Source organism: Parus major, chromosome 5, assembly GCF_001522545.3.
Source record: "Parus major isolate Abel chromosome 5, Parus_major1.1, whole genome shotgun sequence".
NCBI classification, from domain to species: Eukaryota; Metazoa; Chordata; class Aves; order Passeriformes; family Paridae; genus Parus; species Parus major.
Window position 1 is genome coordinate 9,917,280 of NC_031774.1, and position 20,030 is coordinate 9,937,309.

The window sequence follows — 20,030 nt, forward strand, 5'->3', positions numbered from 1 at the left end:
GTGTAAAACCAGAGCTCTCTGAGTTCTCTTTGTTTCCTGGCGGTGAAAGGTAGCAGAGGTCCGGCCTCTCGCTCTCTGCCCGGCCATGCGGCCGGGCGGGGGCCAGGCCGGGCCTGCTGCATCTCCCGGCTGGGAGATGGGGCCTGCGGGGGGCTTGTCCCGAGCCCTGTCTGGGCCGGGCCGGTTCCTGGCTTGGCTGCAGGTTTTGCCGTGATGGAATTCACCAGAAACTGCCGAGTGAAGAAGGAGAGGGGCTCTGAGCCTGCAGCAAGCAGAGACGGTGACCACACTTTCCAGAGCAGCCATGAGGAACTCTCCATCACAGACGGCTCCAGTTCCTGCACCAGCCGAAGCCACAGAACTACCTACAACAGCCTGGGCAAGATTTTAACTCTTTCATTACCCAGATGAGACTTGTGGATTAACTTTTTTATCCAGAGAGAGAAAAGGAGAATGATCAACATGAAAAGAGACTTTATAAACTACCAGTGACAAGAAAGAAAAGAAACTTCAAGAAAGGTAGAGAATTAAGAAGATGCTTTAATTTAGCTGAAATATCTTTCTGTTAAACTATGGAGATGGACAATGAAGTCCTGGAAAAAACTCCTTTAATTCATGATAAGTATGCAGGGAGGAATAAAGTATTCAAAGTGTAAACTTGAGTAATTATGGTATAGTGAAGTGCTGGGAGATTTGAAGCCTTGAAAGGCAATGAGAAAACTGTTGTCTAGTGAAGCTCACAGAAACAGATGAAGAAGACTTTTTTTTTTTACCTTTGAATACTCATCCTTAAAAATGCTATCCCTCGAATCATGACCCATACACATCTCAGAGTGATGTGAAAATGGGAGGGGTGGGCTCTGATAACAGCAGCTCTGAGCAGCTGATATCAGAGCAATGGAAAACTATAACAAAAAATAGTTTTCGTGTGAGAAACTCCATAAATTAACAGGAAGAAACTTCTGTTTCCCTACAAAGACAGGTGAAAAGACTGTAGAAAGAACTGGGACTGTTTTAACCACCAAAGTTCCAAAGTTTTTGTCTCTGTTGTCATGTGAACGAGAGAATAGTAAATAGATAAGGGATGAAAAGGTTTTTCTAGAAGTTTATTCTGGTGTTCTTATTCTTGTTGTTTGTCAATAAACTTTCTTTATTCCTTTTAAGTTTTATGCCTGTTTTGCCCTTATTCTAATCCATATCTCACAGCAAGAAATAAGTAATTTTCTTAGTTATTGGTTTTAAACCACGACAACCCCTTGAAGTATTCTCTATTTTATCCTGTTGAGATCGGCACAAATATAAGGAATGAAACTGACTTCCTATGGCTGCCATCCAAGTTAAGAAACTATAACTCAGTACCACCCGCGATTTGTAATGATCCTCTCTATTTCCATCCCTTAAACTCTATTTCTGTCAGCTTTTCAGTGTTCAAAAATGGACTAGTTAATATAGAAGTGAGGACAAAAAAGAACAAAATAAAATATTTTATTGTGTAAGTAGATTTGAAAGGAAATTACTAAAAAGTAAGTATACATGGACCCTCGCACACAGCTCTCTTTTTACAGTTGCACTTAAGGACTGTACTTCAAATATGGTTACACAGATATTTTCCCCACACACACTGACTGCCCCTTAATCTTGAAACTTAATCTGCCACAAAATTACATTAAACAGACTGAGAAAATACTTGAGAGTGACTGTTTACAAAGAAAGTAATTTATAGCATACAATTACTAATAATAATAATTACAATTACTACTACTAATAATTAAGTATACAATTACAAATAATAAGGTAGAATAAGAGTTCAAAAACTGGACTGAATTACAAAACATTTCTTCAAACATCCATTTCTGATTATTGCTGTAAGGTACCAATTGGTGTGTTCTAGACTAATTTACAGACATTCATAAAGCAGTGAAAAATGCATGCTTTAGAAACCTGGGACATTTCATGCCTTTGTGCTAACAGAACATGAGGATGGAAATGACTGGCATTTTTCAATGCAGATTAGTAGAATTTAGTGTTTGTTTTCTTGTGTACTAACTGATTTTTCATATTTTTTCTCATTTTTTTCAGGTGATTTTTTATCTTCAGGTTTAGTCCATGGAGGGCTGTGCAGCTTCTGCAGAGGTGAAAACATCATCAGTGTAAACATGGTGTATATGATACACATAAGCAAAAATAAAAAATGTTAAAAATCCATGACAATAGTGCACATAGAGCTGTATTTTTATTAAACGGATGTGCCAATCATAAACTATTGCAGCAGAATATGGTATTTGACAACTGTGCCTAGAAAGGGGTCCTGATCTCTACTAAAGGAAGCATATTTAACAACTTTCACAGTGCAAAACCATACAAGTCTGATTCTGCACACAACTTCATATAATTGCATATGATATATATATAACAAATATACATACATACATACATACATATATATATATAAAAAAAATAATTTTGGAAATCTTTCCATGCTCCTGCTTCCAGGGCTATAGACATCACACTATCAAATTAAGTGATTTGACTACTAAGTCACTTGTCTACTAGTTCTTTAAATATTTAGTAGTTTGCAAATTGTTACCAGCCAGAAAATATTTTGAATAGATGAATTGCAACCAGATGCAGTCATAGTCTGAAATAAGTAGTCTTCTCTTTTGAGACAGAACTTGGTGAAGAATATATAAGTATACTTCAAGTAATTGCATTTCACAAAACCTTTCAGTAAAACCCCAACAATTACCCTGAAAGAGAATACCTGAAAGCTTGTCTCTGTTTCTGCTGCTTTCAAACGAGATGTTGAATCATTATGATTCCCCAAACATGTCTTGGCAACCTGTCAATACAAATATCAGAGATAACGACATCGAATTTTTTCCTACAATATTCAGTTTTCTAAACAAAAGAAGAAAAAAAAAATTCACTGGGTCTTGTTTTAAGCCTAGTTCATGAAATGGAACAAATTTTTTATAGCTAAGCTTATCACAGACTCCCATGATCCCTGTAATAGTCTTCAACAATATAGTCATGTAGTGGCAAGCTTAACAACGTAATACTTATCCAGCTTTTTTTCTTCATGTTTAAATCTCATTACCAATAGTGAAGTTTACTCCTACAAGTGGTCCTAGGGAACAGAAAAGTCATTACAAGTGTCTTTTATGGGTAAGGAAATATTAACAAACAGTTGAAAATCAGCCTTACAGTTAGAACTTCTCTATTACTATTGTCTTGTCTAAACTCTAGATCTCTTAGGTATAATAATCCCTGAATGGGAATATAAAGTCACTGAAAGGGGAAGTCAGATGACTCTCAAGGTGCAAAATCTTGTTACATTAGTTGCTGTCGTTTTATTCAAAGAATAATGATATATTCTTTGTCAATATGCTTTTTAATATCTGGGAAAACAAAGTTGCACAGCATAAATAAAATTACAAAGTACATTTTTAACCAAGGATATCTCCAGATATGAAACCAGATATTTACACAACACTGAAAATTCTACTGTACTTAAATCAAAGTCCCTTTTGGACCAGGATTAGTGATACCACAGGAAAAGGAATTGAAACATGAAATACAGTAAAATAGTCATAATATTTGGTCATTAATCTGAGTCCACATTGAAATTTATCTAATTGTTTTCCTATTAAAACTGATACATTTAAATGGAGTGAAAATGACAGGGATTTTTAAAAGTTTTAAGTCATCAAAGACGCTTTCCAATGTAAAAGTGGGGGAGTTTAGCAATGTTTAAGCTACTGAAGTTGAGCCTATGAGAAGATGCAAATAGATTTTATGTGGGGAACTCTTTTTCATATTTTCCCACTCTAGACAATGGAAAATAAAAGTTGCATTAATATAGGGAATAATCAAGGCAATATTGATTAAAATAAATTCTATTCATAAAGCATCTACTCCTTTCATGACAAAAAAATCAAACAAAATATCAAACAAATGTGTAGTTTGTCTTAGATGAAGACTAGAAAGTCAGATGAGAGAATAGCAATTTTTAGTGGACTTTTAGTACTTCAAAACCTTATAAGTGTAGTCCTGCTTCCATTTAAATTATTTACTATTAATCTAGATTTAAAAAAAATATTTCAAAATTAATCATGTTCAGAAAAAATGAGGGTTTTGGTGACTTCTAGATTTGCAGCTTAAGGACAAAAGATACTACAGGTCAAACAATGAACAGTATTCCAAACTGTATCATGAAGAGGACAGAAATAATCTGAATTAAATATAAGATAATTTATACATCCAGAATTTGCTCTGACTGTACATACTGGAATGTGAAATCAGGTAACATATTTCACCAGCATAATTTATAGGAGATAGGAAGCAAAAACTATCAATTGACATTAATAAAGCTACAGGTGAACTGCTCAAGACAAATGTAAAGGAAGAAAAAAATAAAAAGATCTGCCTTAGAGAAAATAAAAGCAAATTATAAAGCCAATGCCTTATGAGTGAGTAGTCTTGCATACTCTTTTCATAGACCAGACAACAAAGTCTATCTTAATAGGAAAAGACCAATAAAGACTTAAGTCTGGAGTACTTCATATTTGTTCACTCAAGAGTTCTTTTCTTTTTAGTAGCACACCATACGGATCACTGTTAGAGAGAGATAGTAGGGACTTTTTCTAAAGAATGTCTTTATGTTGTTAAAGTATAACATTCATTATTGATTCCTTGTCACTGTGAAACATTGTATATAATTTCCAAATAAATTACAGATTGAACAACAGCAATGACTTTCAATATGCTATCAGTCAACAACAGTTCAATAGCCAGGATTGTAATCAGCTCCTATTGATGAGGTGTATACACACACACACACACACACACACACACACACATATATATGTGTGTGTATACGTATACATACGTATATATTTATGTGTGTATACATATATATACACATACATATATACACACACATACATATATACACACACACATATACAGTGGTTGTGGCTTTTTATCAGTTTGTTTCCTAAACTGAGTCAGACGAGTATTAACATAACCTACTGTATCTGTAAAGTGGGTTTAACAGAAACCAAACTGAATCCCATCCACATATGATCAAAGACATATGTATAAACACATGCATACCCACACCCACACCCACCTCTGTGTGTATTTATATGCTTATATATATATAAATATATATGCATATATAAATGCATAAATATACAAATACACACAGTACATCTATCTTTGTGTCCTTCAGCTAAAGACCAGTGGAGAAATTTAAACCAAATATACTACAATACCTTTTACAACCTTAGGTGACAGACAAAGAAAGTAAAACATTAAACTTTTGTTATAGTTGCTAGTTCCCTCTAAGCCAAGTAGTGAATTGTTTTGTACGTTTCTCTATGTGACTTTCTTTCTGTCAGATTCCGTCCTGTGAGAGGAACACTCATTACAAAAGGACAGAATGACAGCTTGACATGGTAGAAATGAGCAAAAAGCAAAAATAATTGCTTTTGGAAAGTAAAGGTATTGAAATGTTGTTAGGGTGGCTTTTTATTTCATGGAAATGAGATTTTAGAAGTAGGTACTGGAAGAGATACTTGTATCATGCCAAACTTTGAATCAAGGTTTCAATATCTGAGGGTCATGTCCGGGAGGAGCTCTTTGTTCCCTCACAAGAGCAGGCATTCCAGTACCTTGCACTGTGATTACTAAACAGTAAATAATGCCCCTCAACATATGCTTGAACAAAGAGACACACAACAGGGCAAAAAGCAGCTTTCTCAATTTCTATCAGAGAAAGATAAATTGCTTTTCTTCCAAAGAGTGAAATTTTTTTTTCAAAGATTATTACTGAAATGTTAATAAAATGCTAACAAAAGAGTAAAAGCATCTTTGAAGAAGCTATTTAGAATGTAAAAAATCCCACCTAATCTCAAGTCAGTCCTGTTAGCTAAATACAACTCAATTGAATCCTCTTGTACCATCATAACAAGGCAGGTTGTAATTTAAAATATTGCCAGGAATACTTCAAGGATGTTCTAGTTTTCATACCAAGTGTAACATAACATTTCACAATATGGATTATTTCCCCCACTATTGGGAAGAAAATTTTAAGAGTTCTGCTTGCACATAATCTCTATTATTCACAGGTAAGTTTTAAATCTGTGCTGGCTTCAAGCAAGGGCAGGGAAGAGGCACTACCTTTCTCTCACCATCTGAAGACTTTGAACAAAACACAGTTATCTCTGGAAGCAATGCAGGTGTAATGAGTTTGGAATAAATATGAAATGATTTTTTGCTTGTCCCTCTCCTTAGTGCTTAAGCTGCATACTAAATTTTTTTTAGGAAGAAAAATCTCCAACACCAACAGCTAATGTATAGCCAGGTGATGACCCTTTGTACATTAGCTAATATCTTTTCAGACATACAGAAAGGCAGTATGTGAATATGAGGTCAAGACAATAATAATGTTGCTATTTTCTTGTTTGTGTCTGAAGTAACACGTAGATAAGGAGTGCAGATCAAAAGGGAGAAAATACAGCATAGGTGGGCAAGACCAAATACCACCAAAAGGAGGGCAAGACCTGATATAAAGTAAGAAGACAATTCAAAACACCATGCTTTGATCTAGCTGAAAAATACTGGATGACTAAAATACCACAACAATTTAAAAAGTTTAAGTTATTGCTAGCATGGCAAAATGCTGATTTCTCATGAACTTTGCATACAAGACTATTAAAAAATACTCTTCTGCATTTATGAAACTGACAGCACAACAAAAGAAAAAAATCCAACAATATTCTTAAATTCTAACTTAATTGCAGAAGTTTACTTCCTGCCATTTGCATTTAGAACTAAATGGGTTTTTCTTCCTAACTATTTTCTGTGTTTTCTTCTGCATCCCTTTCTAATGAGCATGAGGTTGGCAGTTTCAAAGGGAGCAGGGATGGCAGAAGTCCTGATCTCATGGAGAAGCACAGTTCCTAACATTTTGGAGACTCAGTTCATTGGTCAAAAAGTTCACCAAGTTGGAAGGGGTATTTTGAATATTTCATTGCTTTCCTCATCCCAAGATAAGCTTAATATTTCTCAAAGCTTTAGCTGAAACTGTCCCATTTATAGGTTCATCAGAGATGAAGAGTGATTCTGCTAGAGATATTTTCTTAATAAAGACTTCTTGATCAGTTATATTTTATCCTTATTTCATCTGCATGTGTCCACACAAGCAATCCACTTTAATGTCAATTCAGGAAGCAAACCTACAACACTTGCCATCATAGCCAGTCTTTGTCGACGTAGACAGTAAATGATTAGTCCTAGTAGTTTTATGACTCAAAGCAATGAAATAAGACAAAAAACTATAGATTTCTCTGATGTTTAGAGCCCTGCCTCCTCTTTTTCCTACCCTTTCCTTAATTCATTTTAATAAAAACTTACAATAATTTTATAAATTGCATTTAACCAGTAGTGACAGATCTCAAAATTTCACCCATGAACAAATCAGTTTCACAGAATAATCTCTATATTTCCTCTGTGTATTCACCATTAAGTTTTCTAAGTGGTATGTCTGGAATATCTGCCCTATAATTTGCAAAAGTTGTCGTATTTTTAAAACAAACATAATAAATTACATATACAGTATTTTTATCATAAACATCCAGAGAGATCTAACATTTGAAGACTCAACATTAAAAGCTCTAAAATACAGCACTGAGAATTCTAAGTATGAAAACAAAATCTTTTCCAAAGCGAGATTGCAGGAAAAAAACACTTTTAATCAAGTGTGTTTGATAGGTGGATAGGCCATTTCACTGTTTTCACTGTGCTCTTTCCAAATTGCATAGTTTCTTAACATCTCCTTAAAATTTAGTTTGCCCAATTTTTTGTTTGCCCAAAATTTAGTTTACAATTTTTATGGCTAAGCATAACACAATTTTTATTATTATTTTCTTCTATATGGCAGAGAAACAGAACAAATTTAGTGACATTGAACACTTGTTATTTAGTCTACATAAAATTTAGGAAACATATTAATAATCTGTTTGTAAAATGAATTTTCATAAAAATGCATTTTCCCTTAAACAATACATTTTGCAAAATAAAAAAAATCAAGAGCAGAAAGTGAGAAATTTAACATGACAAAAAAATTGAGATGGGGGCTGTGCCTTGAAATGCCCTGTTGCTTTCTTCACTATAGCATGCAGTCCAATTAACAAAGTTTGTGTGAAATTCTGGTTATAAAATCTGCATCTTGATCAGTAATACACAAAATTTGAGAAGGTATGGTATTCAGTTCTAGTAAATAACACTGCAAAGTTGGAGAGCTTCACATCTGGATGGATAAATGACAAAGGTGGATAAACTAAGTGTGCATCTTTAAAAAATTTTCAACGAGCTAGTTGGAATTCATCATGTCCATTGGCTATGGACTTTCAACTTTATCTGAGAACAGCCGAGCAATGTAACTAGAAGGGTTTTCTACTGCATCAACTCAGCAAGAACTGGCTTCATGGTCAAAAAATTCATAACAATTTAAGGTGAAATAATCAAATCACAAGTGAACATGAAATCAAGTTTAAGTAAGTGGCATTTATAACTGCTTTTGCAAATAGAAAATATTTTCACTGCTCCTAAAGAGAATCATACAGATTTAGTTAACCAGACATTAGAGTTCTAGTGTTCCTTTGCATCGCTACTCCTTTTGGCTTCAGAGGGCACAAAAAGCAGATACGGAAGGTGTTTGTAGAGTGTGATGGGAGAGAAAGTACTGAGTTAATAAAAAATAAACCACATATAGAAGAAAAAGATGGTGTGGTTATGTCAACTGACAAACAGATTATCTTAGTTGTCATTGACCAAGTTAGGTTCACAGTTTATTCAAAGATATGTTTATCAGATTTGCTCATGAATTTGTTACAGATCTGTATTGGAAGCTGTTTTAACCTTCACTGTTCAGAAGAAAGATACAGAACAAGAAGTATGTGAAATGTGCATATACCTTTTCAGAAGACACCTCTGCAGTTTTTCATAGCCTTCTGTTTTAGATCACAGTGTACTGAGGAGATGGTTAAACTCAGATGATATAACTTCTTATGACCTTCCTAGTCCTCATTTACAGAATCAAATTTACTTTAAGGATTTTATTAGTCTGAAATTTTGTTATAAAAATAGTTACTTTTTTTCTCTTATTACTTCCTTTGGTAAACAATTGGAGAGTGCAATGTGATCAAAGCTCTGCAACTGGAACTGATTTAAGAAAATGAAGCAAAATGTTGTGATTGCTTAGAAATGTGTACAATTTTGGATCCAGTACACAATGTCCTTTGTCATTGAATGATTAATGAACATGTAGTGGTTTTTTACTTCAGGAAATTAAGGCAGTAAATAAAAGCACTGTCACTTATATTTATCAAAGAAGATTCTACAAGGACAAAACAAAATATTTAACATGACAACAGAGAAACAAAGAATAATTTTATAAATTCTTTGATGTTTTAGCAATACCAAATAGGTAGTTTTAAATGATATGTTACATGCATAGGTGTTGCACTATTTGGAATGGTGAGAAGCACAACACGGACTCTCTTGTGAGTTGAACAGGAGAGCGAGGTTTATTACATCAAATCTTCTTTTATAGACTGATACCTGAAAGTGCAGAAAGGTAAAACTCTTATTGGTTAGTGAACTAACACATCACCATCATTGGTCAGTGGAGTTCACCACCCCTTGAACTTCTCTTGCAAGAAAACAAGAAACTGACAAACAGCACCTGCAAGGCTGTCTTCTATCTCTGAGGATTGTTTTAATTCTTCCTTATGATTTCCCAGGCCACTTTCTCAGGCGAGACTGAGAAAGTTATGTGGCCTGCTTTTCTACAGTCACTATGCTCCCTGCTTTTGCTCATATTTAGCATCCATACATAAGAATTATTTGGCATGTAAAGGGAATAAAGTAAATTCTGGTATAAAAGCCAAAATCCCAAAAGCTTTTGGGAAGATAAGAAAAAGAAGGGATACAGGGGAGAGTTCTGCCCAAATATTTTCAGGAGCCAGACACAGGAAAACATCTCTGGATAAGGGTAAGAAAAATTAGTATTGACAATATGTGTCTAATAAAGTACAAATACTCCAAAAAATGGAAACTTTTACAAGAATATTGAAGTTAGCATTTTTTGTTTTTTGATGAATTTCAGATAATCTATCACAGGATACCCTACCTACTTCTGGCTATTACTAGTTCTGTGTCAAATTTCCTTACAGATAAATATCAGCAGTGTCTAATTTCCAGATTTGCTAGTCTGCATTCCATTTGTCAATAAATTTTCATTTGTATTTTTTCTAATGTAAACTACACTGATTATTGTGAACAGGCATAAACCCCATAAATAAAAAATTGCAGAAAGATCACAAATTTAAGACAGAGATGCTCAGCCATACAGACTTAAAAATACCAGCAACTAACCATTTTGCTTTATTTTTTGCCTTAATATCTGTAAGAGTACATGTTCTTCTCTAGTTAGTCTTCATTACCCTAATTCTTCCAAAATACAAATCACATTTTATTTATCAGAGACACAATAAAAAAATGGTTGTAAAGTTCTGAGAAAGGGTTGGTGAAATATTAGGTTTCTAAGCAACTGAGTTTTAAGTACTTCTTCACTAATTTTTTCTTTAAAAATGCTGCATTACAGCTGGTCATATGTCCTTAACCGTCCAACCTTAATCTCCCTTCATTGGGAGTTAAGCAGCTGTAAAAACTTCAGAAAAAAATTACACACGGCCAAGTAATGATGAAAATACAATAAAAACTCTTCCCAAGTGTTGAATTTTCTCCAAGTGATAGTGCTCACAGGTACAAATTGCAGCTTTGTATTACTGAAGTAATATTGTCCTTTGAGAAAATAAATTCCTTCCAGTTCTTTCAGAACTTAAGGTGGTATCTCTAATACCAATATATGAAGGTTAATTGTGGAAAGAGACATTTTCAGTTCAGTTCTCAAAGCTAATAATTTGAATTCTTCCTTGTGTCTCTCTTTCTATGTTAATGTGAGATGATAATGATGATGATGATGAAGAGATGGCTAGCCCAATGTCATCATCTGCACTATTTTTATGTCCACGTTAGCCGATGTTCAGATGGACAGTGTGTCTGTCTGCTGATTGACTAAAAAGCTAAAAATACTAGTTTCTAGAAGCACAAAAAACAACCACCAGCTAATCTAAATAACTAAAACCTTGATTTTATGGAAAAGTGACTCTTATAGGTGTCTTTCATCACAGTACTTGATACAGAAATTAAATACTCATTTGATTTTTGAAAGATGTTAATAGTTATTTTTTTTTCTTTCTCTTTTAATGTATTCACTTCTATAAAAAAGAGCTGTTTAAACTTCCTTACACAACTATTTAGCCTAAATTACTTCAGTCTCTACTGGAAGTATTCTACATTTCACCAAATCTTCCATAACTTTTCCAAGGAATAACTAAGTCAGAGTATAACTCTAGTCATAATCTAAACAGAGTTCACTCCATCTTCATAACTTTACATTTTTTTCTTTTCTTCCTTCAATTTTTATTAGCAAAATAAGTTTTCTTTACCTATAGACATTAAGAAATGTGCAAGAGGAAAGTATGCACACTTATGGATATGCAATTTCTTGTTCTGTAGAGTATGTAGAGGGGAGGTAACTTATAACTGAATAAACTTGTAACATATTTGTAATAAATGGATAGTGTATAATTTTTAAAAATAATTTATTGTATACTGAACTATATAAAATTGTTTTCTAGTTTTCTTCACACTGCCATGATCACTAATAGCAAGCTACCCAGTTACATCCACAGGATTTTGTTTTATCTCAAGATATAACAATATATTCAATATATATATTTCACTTGCAAATTAGTCAAAGTAGCACTATACTTTTTAAACTAGTGAGCAGAAAATCCTCAACAGTCAGAGCAGACTCTCTCAACAAAATTTGTCTTGCTCATTTTTTCTGGGTTTTTTCCTGTTCTATTTGTATCTTTATAATTACAGTCATGATACATGCATTTGAGATTTCTGTTAAGAGCTCATATCATGTTGTCTGACTGGGTGTATTGTCTCAGTAAAAGCACCAGATTTAGCTTTCTATCAGAGCTATAATAAGAAAAACACAGCTTGCAGCTTTTCTAGACTGGCAGTGAATGATATCACATCCTTTCAACTATTGTGCTGTCATGTCATACATTTCTCCAAAGGTTTTGCTTTATCAAATGAAACATCTGTGATGGCTGTGCCTGATTATTAGAAATAAATAAATTAGTAATAAAGATATGTAAAGATATGTAAACTAATATCTTTATGTTTACATATGTATAAGATATGTAAATAAAAAGATACGTAAAGATATGTAAGTGGTAATATGTACCACTGCTCTTCCTGCAACAGCTCTACCAGTTCTATTAAGCAGTTTTTAAAAGAAGCCCAGATGTTATATATGCACAGATTCACAGCAAAGAGCCTTTGCTCCACAGCACTTCAATACATAACTGGCTCATAAAATATGTCTACCATCTTGAATAGGAAAAGTCCCATTGAGAGTTGCCTAAAGCATTCATGTTTTCTTGCAGCCTAGATTAGGCCCTGTTTTTCAGGTAAGCTAATCTTACATCTTGAGAATCACACTCCTGTGTGCTTTGATTTTCTTCTTTTTTCAAGACCACATGAAAATTCTCTTTCTCTGCTGAGTCATTTTGCCAGACCTGAAAAATAAAAATAAGAATTAAAGAACATTAATATAATTGAGATAAAATATCAAATAAGTCACATGAAAATTCAGGATAACAATGAAAAACCAAGAGGTCATATACTGCAAACTGTTAACTACTTTGTATACTGCATTTTCAGCAAATTTTATATAGGAAATGTCTCAATATACATTCTTGTTAGAGCACTCCCTTGTAAATGATTACTTCCATATACATAATCAAGATATTCTATCTAAATGGCAAAGAAGGTGAACAAAAGCATTTTCAGAACTCATACCCCTGTGACTTTTGTGGATTCTGGGACAGGCTGAGGCTGTGAGTTGACATGTTTATGAACTACTTGAGCTTACTTCACCTGTTCACTGTGGGTACGGAGGAGCCCGCTAAGGCCCGAGATACTGGCTCTCCCCTGGAGAGGAGATACTTCTCTGTAAGAGCAACACAATGTCGCTCCCAGGGGTCTTTGAGTTAGTTATGTTAAACTGTTGTGTTTCATTGGTGTTCTCCCCTGCTGTCCCACCCCAATACAGGTATCTCGGGCTTCCCCCCGCCCCTCTCCTTCCCCATAAATATCCCGGGTTTTTCTCTCTTCGAGAGATTCGCTGTTACTGGCACCCTTCACTGGAGCTCTGCCCAAATAAAGGCTTGTGCTTTGGTGGAACGCTGGACCAGCTATCTCATCCCTTCTTCCTGTGTTGCCTGCCGCCGCCGCTGCCGAACTGAGCTCAGCTGAGCCGAAATCACTCTACTATTACTGAGCTGAGCTAGAATCACTTGACTGCTCGAAGCCGCTCACACGCGCTTCGGGCCAGCCTTTCTCAAGGCTGCTTCTGGAGAAGTCGCAGTGCTCCGGGCTTTCCACCGCCGCGGCAGTCCACATCCTCTCTCTCTGCTGGGACCTCCCAAGCTGCAAACTGGATGTTCCTTTTCATGCCTTTCTCTTCTTACACATAAAAAGGACTTCTGTATGGGGAAGGCACTCTGCTATCATGTTATAAGCAGTGAATTTCCTTTCACTGAATTGTTGCTTGTTTTAAGCATAATTTTCTATATTTCCTGAAACTTAAGATTCAAAATGACAAAAAAGGAAGAACATGCACTGAAACTATCCTGAAAGCATCAAATTGTCTTGCAAGACTTTGAAACTCTTCAGGTGGGTGATGGCAGGAAACATAGCAAAATAACTTTCCAGTAAAGGAAAGTTAAAACTTCAGACATCAGTTTTGAAACCTTTCTCATGTCAGTTATATTGCATTGAATTACTAAGTGTTATAAATGCAAAGGAAAATTCACGATAAAAATAAAAAGAGAAATTTATTATAAAACAACAAAGAGCAACAACGAGGAAAAACCACAATAAAATAGTCAGCGCAGCGCTGGGTGGACAGGGTCTACACCAAAGGTATAGGATTCCCAAATCCACGTTTGAGGGCTCTCAAGCCTAGGTTTTTATAGAGATTTTATGTCCTCAGGCTAGAATTCTAAGCAGGCTCCATTCACCAAGTGTCCTTGATTGTCAGGTGAATGGATTTCCTGACATAGAAAAATAGAGCTAACAAGTGTCCAGACAGAATCTCCTCATATGTAAAGAGATTCTGTATGTATTTCAATTTGTGTCATCAGGGCAGAGTAGTGGAATCCGGGCCGGTGCCAATGGATATCTTCGGCAGTGCTTTTCCCTTTGTCCTCCTTGATTGCTTTTTCAACACCGGTTTGACAGGTGGGGTGTTCAGGTCTGGCGATGACTATCTTTTCGGGGCTTGTCTTTATGTTGACCTGATTGTCTCCCAACAGAAATCTGCAGGGCGTTGCTCAGGTCTGGAGGTAAATATCTTCTCCAAGCCAGTCCTTTTGTCTTCCTGATGGCCGTCGTCCTATTTTCTGAGCTGATGTGCCTGCTCGAGTTTGTTATCTGGGTGTTGGTTGTAATCTGTTGCTTTTCGGAGGGAAATTCCGACCAGACCCGGAGAAGGACTTTTTACATTTTGTATTTTATATTATTATAAATACATATATCTTATTTATACCTTTTCAAATTTTTATTCATATATTAATTTATTACACTAAGTAATACAAAGTTTTCAGATATTATGGAGAACAGGAGTAACCAAACCAAGCAAGTCACTATGTACATTTTCACTTGAACTATGCAATAGTTCAACTCATAGTTGAAATAAAATAGTTCAAATAGTCTCTGGTTAACAGCTGTCGAATGAGGATTTGTTAGTTTTATAGAGAAACTGACTACCAGAGGAAGTAATGTAGAGATGAACAAATTAAAAAGATCAATATAAAGAATTGTTTTGCTAAAAAATAAATGCCATTTAATACCTGTATTGAGAGACCTGCTTGGACTGAAAGAAATTACAATTCTTCAAACCTAAATTTTGTCCCATTGAATAAAAGAAGCATATGTTCAATAAATGATAAAACTTACGTTCACTTGATTTCTTGACTATCTCACACAGTGAAATCCCATGAGATGCCAGCAAAACCAGACAGCTTTAAGCTTTACTAACTGTGAAGAATAAATGTCTGTGCATAGTGCTTCTTATTTATTAAGAATTTGATTCTTGCTTATGATTTCACCTTAGCCAATGATACACAATTTCTCAGCATGTTATTTCTACAGAAAAAGGGGAAGTATGAGATTTTAGGTGAGTTGTCATCAAGAGAGTACCTTCCAAGTGTAACATTTTCAGATGTTTACATTTCCTATTTCTAGGAAAGTATAAAACCGGACAATTTCCAGTTGTCTCCTGTTTTATCTTCAAGAGTGAAGTCCATTATTACATATTAGAACTCTTCTTCTTTTCTCTCTCCCCAAACAAAAGACAAGATTTAATGAGGTTTTTCAATTTCTATATGATTTCCTTAGCCAGTAGGATCAGACTCTAACAAAATTTTAAAATCACTTACCAGAGCCACACTGCTCAGACACCAGCTAAACCTTGGAGGAGTGAATAAAGCTGCTTCATTTCCCCTGTTTTCTAATTGATGGACATTGCATCCCTTCATCTATTACACAACCATCATCGCCAATTACTTTTCATTCTGTTACCCTAAGGTAACACTGATCTCCACGTCTTAAGTTCAAGTTTAAAACACCACCACACTTCTCACAAATGCCAAAGAAGGAACACAGAACAGAGGGCAAAACCATGGCTGGGTCCCCATCGTGGTTTGACACTGGCAAAATGCCAGGCACCCACAAAAGTCATTCACTTACCCTCTCCTGCTATAGCTGGGCAGAGGAAAGGGAAAAAAATTAACGAAAGGCCATGACTTGAGATAAGGACTGGGAGAAAAACACTCTAAGGGCAAAACATATTCACATTTAAAGGTATAAAGGAAATTTATTATTAAGAGAGTCAGAGGGGGATAATGAAAAGTAAAATAAGTCTTTAAAGCACCTTGTTTCCCCCCAGCCCCCCACTCCTTCCCAAAGGCAGTGCAGAGACACAAGGCATGGGGATTCTGGTCACTTCATCATTTGAGATCTTCTGTTTGCCCAGGGTGAGGAGTCATTTCTCTAAAGCTGTCCCTTTCCACAGGCAAACAGTCTTCCCAAAACTGTTGTGGAATGGGTCACACATCCATGGGGTGACATCTTCTAAGGACAGACTGCTCCAGTTTGGAAGCAAGGGCCCTCTGTCTCTGGAAGCAGGAGTGCTCTTTCTTTATTCAGGTTTCCTGCTGGATCACTGCCTTCTCTAGCATCTACCCACTCCAGCATGATCACTTTTCCCATGGGCTGCAAGTGGATCTCTCCATTCCCTGTTGACTTCATACATTTCAGGAGGCCAGTTTGTTTCACCATAGTTCTCACTATGGCTTGCAGAGGAATTTTGGCTCTGATGCTTGCAGCACCACCTCCCCTTCTTTTCCACTAACTTTGGAGCAGCAGCCATGTTGTTTTCCCTCACACATTATCACTTCCTCCTCTTCTCTGACTAGAAGAAAAACTGATGCTTGTAGGTACCATTGCCAAGAAGTTCCACTAATGCAAAGGTTCCTGCAGGATCCCACAGCACTGATAGGTTGATTTCATCTAGGTTTCACACTGGGGAGTAACTCACTGTGTTTTCACCATCTGCCATATAGCCCTGCTACTGCTGCACAGGCAGTGGTGGCAGCCATGGTGCTGGCACCATTAATGCCTCTCCTCATGGAGGGAGCCAGGAAGCCCCATCCAAGCTGGTCTTGAACACTTCCAGGGATGAGGTATTCACAACTTATTTGGGCAATGTGTAGCTACATTCCTTCTGAGAGCTTTTGTAATGAACTGGAACTACTGGAAAACTCTAAAAAAGGCAGCAAAGGCTGCATAAAGCAGTGATAATCAGAAACAGTGGCATGTTGCTGTGGCTAGAGTTTGCTTTAGAGAAGCTAAGCTGCTCATTTTCCTCCTTCCGGTGTTTCTGCTACTGTTTCTACAGATGGAGTTGTGTTGGAGTCTAGGATACAGAGTGTGTGCCCTTGTTTCTGATACTTCGTTTTGGGATCCAGAAAAACACTGAATTTCATATAACATGAAATTCATGAGCATGTTTTCCTGGTGATACATGAGAACAAATGTTAAAGTTAGATGGAAAAAGCTAAAAGTGTAAGTGTGTAGATTAGAAAGTTTTCTTAAATCACTGGGTGAAAAAGTAGTTTAGAGAACAGAAGACAAGATGGAGGATTTAGGGTGTTGTCTCTTGTCCCTTCTTTCTTCTTCATGTTCTTCTCATAGAGGTTTTTGGGTGGTAGTAAGTGATTGGATAAGGAATGCCACAGTGCAATACACAGGTGTTGGGTCATTGGGTCACTAAGAAAAATAATTTACTTGGCATCTGTTAATTGGGTAAATGGACATATAAAAGACCTTGAAGAGGATCTTTGTTAGCCATTTTACACCTTTCTATCATAGTGCACATAGCTCCTTGTACCTTGTAATGCTGATAAGAAAAAATAAACAACTGAGAACGAACGAGAGAAAAAACTCGCCTCCCGTCTCATCAATATTCAGTTCAAAGGGAAAAAGAACCTAACTACAAAGTCCATAACGAAACAGAGTTGGACTGCTCAGGATGATAAGGTGAGCTAAATTGCAGACAGCTGGAATTATTGTTTGTACTTTGTATCAGGAACATAAATTTATGACGGGAAAAACCAAAAGTGTAAAGCTCTTGGTTCCCTTATAGTAATTATTTGAAGTGTACTAAAACTGAAAAAAATGCATTCCTACTAGAATGCTATCACATCTTTCCAAATTTAAGCAGTCCTGCTGCCTAAATAAACAGCACATTAGTACTTGTACATAAAGTTAGCCAAGATGAATGCCATTGTCTGTAACTTCTAGCAATTCTGTTCTAGAAGGCAAGTGTATTTTCTTTGAAAAATTACAAGTCCTCAAGATCTATATTTGTATTCCCATAAATACAAATTGTTTTTAAAGCCATTCTACAAAATACTTGTAATGACATAGTAGTCCTAGGACCCTTTTCATTATTTGATTAGTGAAGTATAAGCAGGTAGTTGTCATTATAAAATCTGAATTGAACGAGGAAAATGAAATAAAATGTAGGACTATAATTAGAAGACCTTAAATTTTAGTATCTCTACCTCTCAAACCTTTCCATTGTTTTTGATTCTGTCCTTAATGATTCCTCTGATAAATATGAAAAATGAAAGGTAATCTAAACTCAAATTTCATTGAGATAGTGACAATATTCATTATAAAGAGCTGGCAGGGTTTACAAGGGAGAAGAGGCAGCCGTTGGACATGCTGTTTACTAGCATGTTCATTTCAACACTTTTTCTTTAATCACGTTCTTCCTAGCAACTTTGGCCTAAGTTTTTTTGAATTGACAGTTCATGTGTCCTTTCACTTCATCGTTTTGGGCTGTTGCTTGGATTACATAGCAGTGTGTAATTTGCCAGTGCTGCACTGAATTCAGTTGTGATACATTGGCTTGACAGGGAAAGACATTTCCATGCAGGCTGTTAAAAATAACTGCATCATTCCATGTGTTTGGAAAGACCTTGACTCACATATTGAAATAATAAATAGTAATGGGGTGGACAGCAAAGTCAGATGTAGAGAATATTTTAGCAGAACAAGGGCATGATATTTTAGTAAAAGCCTGTCTGCACAACCCAGCTTTCAATCCAGGCAATAATTCTAAGGGCAGTGTCCTTGAAACTCTCCTGGAACAGCGAGAATAAAGACAAACAATGGCATTGTGTACATGGAAAAGAATGTAAAACAGTGTGTATTAACCAATAGTAGCTTGTTAAGCCCCATGAACCCTGTCAAATGCTATAAAAGTGTGCTAAAGTTAAACAACGTTTGCTATACCTCTATGAGGACTCAGTGAATAGTCTGAGCAGTTTTCCATTAGTCAGGTGGCTCTAGGAATAGTAATGATGATACAATATCAGATGCTAAATTATTCTATAAGGAAATTTACTGTCCTGTAAAATTCATCTGTTCGGCTTTTCAGTATGTAAGAACCAAAATATGCTTAGGCTTAATAGAGAATAAGGGATGGTTAGAATTCTGACTAGCTGACTGTATTTCAGAGTTACTTAGTGTCCTGGTTTAGGGCAAATTCGGCAGAAAATCTCCGAATGCAGTCCCTCCAGAAAACAAATTACAGCAGCCCCTTCCCCAGTTGGTTTGGCAAATCCAGAAAAGTCCTTTTCATGGGGTGTAGCTCAGCTCGCTCACTCTCTGATCAGTCCCTCTGGTGCTGGAAAGTGCCGAGGCCCGTTCCCCAGTGGGCCACAGGCATAAGCTTCCTGGGTTTGTCTGGGTTTTCAGTCCAGAGCAGGTTTGAACAGATTCAAGAAAAAATGAAAAAAAAACCTGTCCGGGGGACTTCTCTGCCTCAGCTAGCTAAAACCGAACTAAAAGCAAAGGAGAGCTCTGTCCCATTGTCTGTCCATGCTGCAGACACCACAGTCCAGAGATGTATGCGGGCAAGTGAGTGCAGTTTCTGCAAACAAACTGCGTGTTTCTTCTTCCCCCACTTCACTCTCAGAGCCAGCCTTAAAGGTGCAGAACTTAATATCCAGCATAAACAGAACAGACGACTGGGGATGCAAGCATCATAATGTCACACCAGAACCCTTAGTCTCTTTTCAATTTTTATTTTTTTTTCCCCCTGTTGAGAGTTAAGTGTCCTTTTTTTTTGGTTTTGTCCTTCTGGCCTGCCCGGGGAATTTTTTACCCATTATGTGCTGAGACAACCTAACTACCGGTACTTAAGGGTGCTCAAAACGGACAAAGAGTGGCCGGGCCCAGGGGGG

General features: G+C 36.2%; 1 protein-coding gene across 2 annotated transcripts in view; it reads right to left on the bottom strand.

The window, feature by feature from the left end:
• Positions 1-1,468: 1,468 nt before the first annotated feature.
• The window catches only part of LUZP2 (leucine zipper protein 2), a 270,961-nt gene continuing 252,399 nt past the window's right edge, over positions 1,469-20,030 (bottom strand). For both annotated transcript variants that reach the window (XM_015630315.2, XM_015630312.2), the window contains 3 exons: positions 12,636-12,728; positions 2,762-2,839; positions 1,469-2,125 (listed from right to left, as the gene is read on the bottom strand). In XM_015630315.2, the coding sequence (XP_015485801.1) occupies positions 2,021-2,125; positions 2,762-2,839; positions 12,636-12,728 (276 nt within the window). In that variant the 3' untranslated portion in view covers positions 1,469-2,020. The remainder of the gene's footprint in view (positions 2,126-2,761; positions 2,840-12,635; positions 12,729-20,030) is intronic.